We start from the raw sequence: 11,769 nt of genomic DNA, 5'->3' as shown, positions 1-11,769 counted from the left end.
GTAAAAAATTATGTCAATAAGACTTAACAGCATCAACAATAAATAAACACATGTAAGAAGTAAATAAATGTTACCTGACTCTATGCTTTCAATATCCTCTATTGATTATTCTAGTTGGATAGGTTTATTTGAATTTCTAATCCAATCTTGACAACAAATGAGGACCTCCGCTGTTGTAGGAAGTAAAGAACTTCTATATTATTAAAAGATGTTTTTATAATTTTTTCTCAAGTTTTGTTTGATCATTTTCAAAAAAATGAAATTTATAAATATAATTTAATATTTTTTATATTTTAATATTAATTTATAATATTTTAAAAGTTAATAAATTAATTATTTCTAAATATTTAATTTTTTAAGTTTTATTAGTATAATAATATAAAAATTATTTTTAAAATATTTATTTATTAATTTTAATATTTATATAAATTAATACTTTTAGTATAATTAATATTATTATTCTTAAAATAAAAATATTATATAATTAAAAATTAATTTATTAATAAATATAGTGTAAATAATATTATATTTATATAATAATATCTTTTTATAATTTTTACTAATTTATATAGCTTTTTATTAAATTAAGTAATTTTTAATTAACTTGTCAAAAATTTATAGATAGTAAATAAATTTTAAATCTAGTATTATAGTATGTATACTAGATTACTAGTATCAATATACTATGTGACATATTAATATATATAACTTATATTTTTTATAGAGTATAAATTATATTATAATATTATAGTTATTTTTAATATATATTATTTTTTGTAATCGATAACAATTGCTTGAATTATATAAATGATAAATATAAAATAATTTTTTATAGAGTATATGTATTATTTATATAATATAAATAATTATTTATAAATATATGTAAAAAATTCGGTTCTATGGTTTGGTCCGGATCAGTACAAGACGGATCGGTTTTGGTACGGTTACGGTACGGTTTTTACTAAAGAACCAGTACCATACCGTAATAGTAAAAAAATTTGGATCGATTCAATTCAGTTATAAAAACTTTCAGTTTTATCGGTTCTGGTACTTTTCGATACGATTATTCGATTCGGGCGGGAATCACCGAGATCCATGCTCAGCCCTAGTATATAATACAATCAATTAAATCGGTATTACTATTTTTTATAATTAGAAAATTATTATATAACTAGTCGTTTATTATGATCTATTATTATTTTAATTATAAAATTAAATTTATAGATTTAATTTAATATAGTTTTAATATTTAATATTAATTTATAATAATTTAAATAATAATAGTAAACTAACTATTTTAAATATTCATAAATTTCTTAAAAGAATATTTTATTAGTGCAATAATATAATAATTATTTTTAAAATATTTTTTTATTAATTCTAATATTATAAAATTAATACTATAATCGATATTATTATATTTTTAAATTATAAATTATTATAATAACTAAAAATTTTCTTTTTAGTGAACATAATATTTAACAATATTACTTTTTATAATTAAAATTATTATTTAATTAAAAAATAATTTATTTAGTATTATAATTAATATGCTATTTTTTAGAATAACCATTATCTAATTAGAAAACTAATCATTATCTAATTATAAAATTAATTTATTATTAATATATTATTTTTTATAAGTGTTTAATTAGGAATGTAACTTATTAATTAATAAATTAATGAAAAATTCATAAAATTTTACATGTCAAGATAATAATCTTATGTGTCAAAAATTAAACACACACGTCAAAGAATTTTAGGTTTCGAAATTTATATATATATATATATATATATATATATATATATATATATATATATATATATATATATATATATATTTAAAAGTTAAATTATTAGTGAACATAATATTTAAAATATTATTTTTTATAATTAGAATCATATTTTATTAGTTAATATAATATTAAAAATATAATTAATATGTTATTTTTATGATAGAAATAGATTATTATTTAATTAAAAAATTAATTTATTTGTTAATATAATATTAAAATATAATTAATATGCTGTTTTTTAATATCAAAATCAGTGTTTATTTAAAATATAATTTTTTAATTAATAATTTAATCAAAAAATTATAGAATTATACGTAAATTTAAATTTTATGTGTCAAAAATAAGTATATGTCAAAATAAAAATTCTATGTGTCAAGAAAAATGATACATGTCAAAAGAATTTTAAGCCTCATAAATTAATATACGATAATCGTTTATCCGTGTATTATATGCTCGTTATTATTATATGATAATAAAATCAAGTCTATAAATTAAATTTAATGTAATTTTTAATATTCAATATTTTTCATCATATTTTAAGAATAATAGCAAATTAGATATTTTTAATTTTTTTCTTAACTTTATAATATTTTAAGACTTTATTAGTGTGTTAATGTAAAATTATTTTAAAATATTTATTAATTAATTTTAATATTATACAAATTATTACTATCAATTTAATTAATATTACTATTTTTTAGAATGAATAAATTACTTTATTAGTAAATATAATATTTAAAATATTATTTTATATAATTAAAATTATTATCTAATTAGAAAGTTAATTTTTTAGTTAATATAATTTTAAAATACAATTAATATACTATTTTTAGGATAATCATTGTCTAATTAGGAGTAGAATCAGTATTTAATTAAGAAAATAATTTATTAATCAATAAATTATTAAAAAAAAACCACAAATTTAGGTATAAGTTTAAATTTCATATGTCAAAAATAAATAAAAATATCAACATAAAAATATATACACATATATCAAAATAAAACTTCTATATGCCAAAAAAAGAAATATGTATCAAAACAATTTTAGATCTCAAAAATTATTATATATATGTTATACTAAAAAGAGTTAAAGCAAAAATTGAAAAAAAAAAAAGTAATTAAGCTATAGATAAAAATATATAAAACTCATTAATAAATTAAAATTATTAAATAAAGAAAAATAAATAAAATTAATATAATATATAGCAAGAAATATTATATGAAAATAAATAAAATTAGTTAATTAATTAAAATAATAACAAAATAATTACATATAAAAATGAAATTTAGAAAGTTGTTATTATTATAATTATATAAAATAGAATTACTTTTATGAATTAGTATTCATAAAAAAGTGTGAGATGTCATGTTTTAGTACTCCTACGTGGCAAGTTGTGGTTAAACCATTCTTTTTCTTTTCAACTTTAATATATATATATATATATATATATATATATATATATATATATATATATATATATATATATATATATATATATATATATATTAGATTACTAATGCTTTTGTTTAGTTAAAATTAATTAAGGAATTTTTTTAGAAATAAGATATAAGAAAAATAAAATGAAAATGATAACATTAAAAATATATTTCAGTGTTAGACTTATTAATATAAAATTCATTTAAAAACTCTATCCATCTTACTATAATTTAGTTTAGTTTAATCAATTTCATAAATTTGATTATGTAAAATTATGAATTAATTTATATTTTAAATCAAAACACATAAAATTTATTGAAAATGTATTTTATAAATTTTGTGGATTTTAATTAAGCATTATATAATATTTTACTAAAATTGTTATTTATATAAAAAATATGGTGAAATTATATGATATTTTTTATTTTTTATATTTTCTAAGAATGGCGTATTCAATTAAAAATTTTTATACTATGCATGGCTACAAAGAGGGGAGGGGAAGGTAATTTAAAGGGAAGGGAAGAGAATTGAAGGAAAGGGATGAAAAAATTATTATTCTATTATTTTTTGTTACATAAAAATAATCATTAAAGGGAAAGAAGGGGAAATATGTAAAATTTGTTTGGATGAGTGGGAGGGAAATGAAATAATACTTATTAAAATACCAAAAACTCTTAAGTTGATATATAAGTCTAAAAAAAAATGTCATTACATAATAAAATACATACAAATTTTAATTATAATATTTAATTTTAAATAATTTTATAATGAAATGTATATAAATTTTTTTTTCTAATTTGATAAAATCATATGAGATGATTTACTATGAAATACGAAAAATAACGACATTATACAAATAACAGTTATGAAATATATAACTTTCATGTAAATAGCAAAATAAAAGAGGTATACCTTATATAAAGTAGTAGTCCATTTATTGTAACAAAATAAGAAGAATGAATAAATATGAAAACCTAGTGAAAGACAACCTAAAACTTATATGAAAGAGTTTATTTTCATATTATTATTAATAATAAAAGGATAAAAAAAATTTATGTATATGTTTTAATTCTTTTCCATGAGTTGAAATTTTTTACAGCCCAAATTAGAGTGTAATCAATTTCATCTTTTATTTCCTTCCCTTTCTTAAAAAACTAAATAGCCAAATGACTCATTCTCTATCAATTATCTTCCATTCCCTCTGAATTACCCTATCCATGCATAGTGTTAAAATTTTTAATGGAATTTAAAAGTTATGATGTATTCAATACTAACTTTAAAAGACTCTGTATAAGTAATGAGATATTCAATATTAGCTTTTAAAAACTTTAAATAAATCTATAGAAATTAATGGATATTTAATTATAATTTTTGTAAAAGCTATAAAAATAAGCTAGTATTCAAAAGTTATTAACTTTTATATACATGGATTTTTATATACTTTTAATGATTTTTTTATGCATTGTTATAAATCAAAATTGTTAATAATTCTCTTCCGCTGTTTTTTAAGATTTCAATGATTTTTTTTTAAAAGTTTATCTTTCTTTTTCTCAATTCTCTGTGCTATATTTTTTATTTTTAAAAATATAAAAAATTAGATAAAATTTAAAAATTAAAAATTATTTATGTACTCAAATTTAAAAATAATTAATTCTTTTTGATTTAAATAGAGCTCTCACCAAAATATAAATTTTAAATGAAGTATTCGAGTAAACAATTCCACTATATATAGACTTTTAAGTTTTATTAGAAAAATTATTTATATAATTATTATTGATAAGTGTGCTTGTTGTCGGTTTATGTATTTATCAAATAATTGATAAACGTGATTGTTGTTGGTTTAAATATTTATTAAATAGGTAATAAATAAAATATAATAAGTATATGACATGAATTTGATGGTTTAATTGAAGACAAATTGTGTTATAATGTTTTTAGTAAAAATATTATCTTAATAAAAAATAGTGTAAAAAATCTTAAAATAATATAAATTTAACACAACAATGAATTGAGATTTATTACTTATATATAAAGTTGTAGATAACATTATGGGAAATAACATTTAAAGTAAAGCAGAAAAAAAAAGTAAAATAATTAAAAATATTTTAAAGTAAATTCTATAAAAAACATTCATAAAAATTTTAATTATGTGAAAATTATTAAAAAGTCATAAATTTCTTAAAAATAATTTACTTTGTGATTTGATTATTTAGTATAAAGTCTATAAATCAAATAAATTTTTTAGGATAATTGTTTAAAATAATTTATTTTTTTAGATTAAAATGATTTGATTGGACACTTTTTGCAAATTGCCGGATAATTAAATAAAAAATTAAAATTTGAATTAACTGTGTATCTGCTACATTGACACTTTATCCTAATTTAAAAACATAAAATGTGTAGATAGTCTTTTGGGTCCCTGCAAATTGAAGCCAACAATATCTCCCACACCAGAAGGTCACAAAACGTGAGCAACAAAACGAAAGAACAGAAAAGACCGACCGGTAATTTTCCCATGTTCCATCTGTAGCTAATAAATTTCAATTATGGAAACCAGAAATACAATCACTTAAAAGAGAAAAAAGAGAAAGTGTGAGCACTAAAAAGAAAAAAGAAAAGATCAACAACACTTTTTGCTATCTCTCTCTCACTAACGCCGTACACGGTGTTCAAAATGAGAGGAGCAACCAGTTCTTCCGGTGGCACCACCGTCGAATCTGCTCCTGCCAAACGGAATTCACGGAAACCCAAATGTTATTTCCTTCTCTTTCTCTCATTTTCTTTGCGATCCTTCTTTTTCTTTTTTCTTTTTTCTGTGTGTTTTGGGTTATCAATGCCCTTCCCGTTGAATGCTTTTTAGAATGTATGTTTTGATTTGCATTTTAATACCTCTACTGTCATTTCTCTTGGGGTTTGATTTCCAAGGGTTTATTTTTATTCTTTGATGTATGCATTTTGTAAATGTTCTGTTTCGTTATTTATTAGTGAAACTGGGCTTTTAAATCAGAATTTCTTGTCATTTTCTCACATCTTCTTGCATGCATTGCTTGTTTGGATGTTGATTATATGGAACACTGGTTGATCTTAGTATTGGTTTACAGATAAAAAAACTAAAAAACTCATTTCTTTAATATTTTAGTATATTTTATTCAAATTAATATTTTTTTAATGAATTAAGAATTTGAACAGTGTCTGTTGTGCTTGCCTTGGTTGCAGATTCTAGATTCACACAGCAAGAACTTCCTGCTTGCAAACCAATTCTTACACCAGGATGGGTATATGATTTATAATATGTTACAGATTCTTGTTTGACTTATGTTTTGATTTCTTTCTTTCTTTATTTAATAATTTAATAATGCGTATCTTATAATTATTTTTAATAACTGGGTTCAGGTCATTACAGCATTTGTTGCTGTTGGCATAATCTTTATCCCTATTGGTCTCACTACCTTGTTTGCATCAGAGCGTGTAATCTTTTCTTAATAGTCTTGACTTTGTTTTTTTTTTTATACATTTTCCAAGTTGGGTGTAAACACTAATGAAGCTCTGTGTGTGTGTTTTTTTCTCCTTTGGGCAACTTGTAATGTAGGTGGTGGAAATCGTGGATCGCTATGACAAAGATTGCATTCCTCATAATTATCAAAATGAGAGCCTTGAATATATCCAGAGCAGTAATACTAACAAGACCTGTACCAGGAGTTTAACAGTTAGTTCAGTTCCTTTTGAATTTATGTGCTTATCTCTTTCTAATTTTACTACTACTTGGCCATCTTCTGCACAGGGTATTATTGACTGATGATTTTATATATTTTTTAATCTTTTTTACAAGATCCCAAAGCAAATGAAAAGTCCTGTTTTTATCTATTATGAGCTTGATAACTTCTATCAGAACCATCGTCGGTGAGTATAACTGTAATCTGCTTCCCTTTTTCCCCCTTTTCTTTTCCAGGTGCATATTTATAGTGTTTTGGAAGACATTCTTGATTTTTAAATGTTATTTTCTCTCATTTATTGAAAAAAAAATGTCATTCTTAGAAACTTGACGTGAAGATTGTTAGAAGCATATGAAGTAGAACTTTTTAAATAATCGATAAACTTCATTTGATGTTTTGGTTTAGTATTCTCCTTTGTGAACTTGTTTTCTTTTTCTGTTTTTTGCTCTTTTAAAAACCTCCAAGCTTTATGATTGCTGATAACACATTTAGTAAGGTGATATGGCCGTTACTGTTTCTGCTCTTTGATCAGTGGTGTTGGCTCTATCAAAAAATATTGGCAATCATGATTTCACCTAGGATTTTCGAAGATCTGAAATATTTTCTTTATGTTCATTTCTGGTCAATCACTTTAAAATACCTTCATTCTTATGTCCCAGAGTCTAGTCATTGCTCTTTGGTATTTTGATGGAAGGGAAAATGTCGATGGAAATACGGATTGAAAATGCAGATGGTGGAGTGATTGTTTGGACGGGCAAAGTTGTTTGATTCTTTGGTTAAATTTGGAAATTCATGAAGTTTGGGTGAAGTTGTGGTCTTTGTTTTTCCTCCATTTTTCAATTCCAGTTCCATCAAAATTTATGTTTTCATCCATACAGAGTTTTCAAAATTTTCCTTACTAGTCTTTTCCTTGACCCTCTTTGTAAGGGCACGCTGAACCCAAAAGTCTCTTCTTGTTTAATCAGTCTCATATAAACTTCCTAAAGATGAGAAGATGTTGGTCTCTTCCCCCTCGGTTTCTCATTGCCCGTTATCTTTGAGATCTCCGTTTGTTTCCAATTTTGTTGCTTGAACTTTTGCACAAACTTAACATAATTTTCCTGTTAAACATGTCTAAGAAAAAAGATTGAAGTTTTGCCTTGAAATAAAGTAATAGAAGAGTAAGAAAGGAAAAAATTAAGTAAAATTCCATTGCCAAATTACCTGTAGATTTTCTTAGTTTTCTTTTTGAACTGAAATGGATTTCTTAGTTCAATTCCTATATTAACTTGAAGATCTCCACCTAAGTAAATATGAATATGAAGGGCACTTGAATGATGATTTCATTGAGGTTAAAAGGTGGATGTATTGAGTTCCTTGACTTTGGCTATTGGTTTTTTCTGAGGATTATGAAATTTTTGAATATTTTGTTATTGAATAGTGGAAATGTCCTCATAGCCGTTAATGCTTATGAACAAGTATATAAGCTTGAAATGATACACTCCTTAGGCTATCATTGTCAGTGCCTGACTTTTGAGATTGTGTTTTCTTTGATTTACATGTTAAAAAAATTGTCCCAGATATGTAAAAAGTCGAAGTGACAAACAGTTGCGAAGTAAGGCAGGTGAAACTAACACAGATAGCTGTAAACCTGAAGCAGTCACACCAAGTAATGCTCCAATTGTTCCTTGTGGCCTTATTGCATGGAGTTTGTTCAATGACACATATGGCTTTTCACTTAAAAACAAGGCCTTATATGTCAGCAAAAAAAACATAGCTTGGAAAAGTGACCAAAATTATAAATTTGGTTCTGATGTTTATCCTAAAAATTTTCAAACCGGAGGCTTGATTGGAGGTGCAAAACTTAATTCAAGCATACCTGTCAGTATCTCCAACTTCTTACAAAAATTCTCTTTGTTTCTCATCATATACTCTCTGGCCTTCTCATCTTTTCTGACAAAGTTGTTTACTGGATTTGTATGAAACAGTTGAGTGAACAAGTGGATCTCATTGTCTGGATGCGTACTGCAGCATTGCCATCTTTCAGAAAGCTTTATGGAAGGATAGAGATGGATCTCGAAGCTAATGATGTAATTACAGTTACTATAGAGAACAATTATAATACTTACAGTTTTGGTGGAAAAAAAAAGCTGGTTCTTTCAACCACGAGTTGGATAGGTGGAAAAAATGATTTCTTGGGCAAAGCATATCTTACTGTAGGTGGAATATGCTTGTTTCTTGCAATAAGCTTCATACTTGTATATGTGATTAAGCCAAGGTGAGTGATGGCTCAAGATCCTATCATTAATATTCTTAGATCAAACTAAGGATCACTTTATCTGCTATTGACATTATTTTCATTTATAGAAGATCTTTTACATTATCCTTGTGTTTGATATGGTTTATGTTTTTGCAGGCCTCTTGGTGATCCGTCCTATTTGTCTTGGAATAGGAATTCATCAGGAATATGAATTAGAACTCTTAAAACAATTTTCTGTCCATACCAAGTGCAGGCTTCTGCATGCTTTGGTCAAAAACTTTCATCTTGGAGCATTAACATTTCCAAAAATGCCAAGGTATCAAGTAGCTGTAGCTTGGCTGAGTTTCATTGTTGCTTTTGTGCTTTCAGGCAATCCTAGTTAGAACCAGTACCTATATTAGTAATTAAATTTTGAGCTTTGTCTTAATTTATTTTGTTCTCCATGAGGCTGCAAAAATAATTGACTCGGAATGGGATCATACACAAGTGTGCTACCACAATCTTCTTACTTGAATATGGGATCATACACAAGTGTGCTACCACAATCTTCTTACTTGAATCAATCACATATCTTTGTTTATACTTTCCTTAATATCTACTTGAATTCATTACACATCACTGTTTATATTTTCCATAACATTCTACAAATCTTGCACCTTGAATGACATATGCTTATATGCTTTTTGACTCATTTCCCTATCAGTTTGCAATTGGTTTATAATGTGAAGGAGAAATCAAATATTAATATTCCTGATATTATATCACCTAATTGTACTACGAGAGCATGAAATATTTTATTATGACCTGCACTATATACTCGATAACATATGTTTTACTATGTCATTGATTCTATTGTTTGTTTTGTATGTTTGTGGATTGTGACTTGTGACTTGTGACTTGTGTTGAAGGATGGTTCAACTCAACTCAACTAAGTTAATTGGGGTCGGTTGTATGGATTCTCTTTTTCCACCTACTTCGGTCTTGGCCATTTTGAATTGGTCGGCTATATGAATTTTCTTTTTCTACTTGAAGCAGTTCTGGACTAGCAATTAATCACATGTGTAATGAATATTTGAGCCATTAGATTTTTTAAATTTAATCCTAACTGTTGAATGAAAAAATTACTCATAGGATAACAGATTGCTTCTTTTATCGATTACATGCAATATAAGTAAAAAATTTCAGCAATACTTATATTTTATTTCACCGACTATATAAGTTTTTTAAAAACAATATCAATTTTAATTTTTATTAAAGATAATTTTTATAATACCGATGTTATTTGATACCAAATAACGACTCTCTTGGACCATATATTTAAAAGGATGTGCAAGGCTATTAGATCGTTTCGAATTATTTTTCTTCTTACCTACGTCTACTCTAATGTGATCTCACACCTTGCTAACTGCGGTGTCTAAAGGCCTGTAACTCATATGTCTAGGCCATTTCAATCTCCATTCTTTTAATTTGTCCTCAATAGAATGAATCTCATCCTTATTCCTAATACATTGATCACAAAGTCTATCCATTCGAGTATGGCTACACGCCCACTTAACCATTCTCATCTTGGCAATGCTCAGGTTGGATTATGTAGTTGCTCAGTATTCATTGTTGTACATCAAAGCAGGCTATATCATTGTGCGAAATTTCCTTTTTATGGGATAAATTACTCCATTGGTACTAAAGTTTTGACATTTATATCCAAATTATGCTAATTCTTTAATTTGATTATTTCAATATTATATCCATTATTTTTATTTGAATTGATGGTAGTTGGTGGAGACTCGCATAAAGACGAATCCCCATGCAAATTAAGAACTTGCCAATATTTAACAATCCGCTTAAACTACTAACATACTCAATAAATGAATCATCATCATTCTACATATCCACAAAGCACTATTCTTGAAAAGTCGGAATCCATGTTCCTCTTAATTTTTAAGACCATGCTAGATATAAAAATAATTAGTTTTTTCTTATAAATATTCACCTAAAACTCCAATGAAAGAATAATACTAATACAACTCTCAAACACTATTTCTCAAGCCTCTACTTAAAATGAATCAAATTATTGTTATCTTACATTGTTAATGACATCAATACCATTGGGATTCCGATAATTTTTTGCTAACGTGATCCGAAAATTCATCTGAATATGACACTAATTAATACATCAACAAAAAATCACCAAAATCCCGATAGGTACTATCAACAATAGATGTAATATTTAAAAGAAATAAATTAAAAAATTAGTACTATTTAAATAAAAGTATAAAACTTTGATAGCAAGGGAGCAATTTATTCTTTGTTTTTGTCTTATCTATCAACAGTCATCATATATCAGGGGTATCCTCCTATATCTGTTTTGCCGATTTACCCATAGCTAAAGCACAGAGGTAAGGGCTGACTGCCAACTCTTGACGCAACTCGACCGTAACAGGTTGTGTCCCCGCGCCAGTTACTGCTCCTCCATTCTTCCTAGCATTTTCTTTAAGGTCAATCTCGGTCCTTTTAATGTTTGATCATTGTTAAATTTTCTGTTAATTTAATTGGTTTATGAATTGTATTCTTTTTATTCAAGGA

The 11,769-nt window shown here is 24.8% G+C and overlaps 1 protein-coding gene across 2 annotated transcripts; it reads left to right on the top strand.

Annotated features, from left to right (window-relative positions):
* Positions 1-5,640: 5,640 nt before the first annotated feature.
* On the top strand, positions 5,641-10,374 carry LOC8266521 (ALA-interacting subunit 1). 2 transcript variants are annotated; one of them, XR_001535751.3, is made up of 9 exons: positions 5,641-5,987; positions 6,451-6,509; positions 6,628-6,702; positions 6,824-6,940; positions 7,064-7,134; positions 8,507-8,807; positions 8,915-9,204; positions 9,343-9,502; positions 10,095-10,374. XR_001535751.3 is itself a non-coding variant. In XM_015723818.3 (8 exons), the coding sequence occupies exons 1-8, from the start codon at positions 5,909-5,911 to the stop codon at positions 9,395-9,397; spliced, it is 1,047 nt and encodes a 348-aa protein (XP_015579304.1). In that variant the 5' UTR covers positions 5,641-5,908; the 3' UTR covers positions 9,398-9,818. The 2 variants fall into 2 exon arrangements, 1 of the variants encoding a protein (XP_015579304.1); XM_015723818.3 differs by lacking the exon at positions 10,095-10,374 and having other exon boundaries at positions 9,343-9,818.
* Positions 10,375-11,769: the final 1,395 nt, after the last annotated feature.

Source organism: Ricinus communis, chromosome 5 (assembly GCF_019578655.1).
Source record: "Ricinus communis isolate WT05 ecotype wild-type chromosome 5, ASM1957865v1, whole genome shotgun sequence".
Classification (NCBI taxonomy): Eukaryota; Viridiplantae; Streptophyta; class Magnoliopsida; order Malpighiales; family Euphorbiaceae; genus Ricinus; species Ricinus communis.
This window is presented reverse-complemented; position numbering and strand designations above follow the sequence as displayed.

Coding starts and splice junctions, on each gene's coding strand:
- LOC8266521 (XM_015723818.3), top strand. CDS start 5,909: ATGAGAGGAGCAACCAGTTCTTCCGGTGGCACCACCGTCGAATCTGCT. Junction 6,703..6,823: donor CCTTGTTTGCATCAGAGCGT/GTAATCTTTTCT, acceptor CTTGTAATGTAG/GTGGTGGAAATCGTGGATCG. Junction 7,135..8,506: donor TTCTATCAGAACCATCGTCG/GTGAGTATAACT, acceptor AAATTGTCCCAG/ATATGTAAAAAGTCGAAGTG.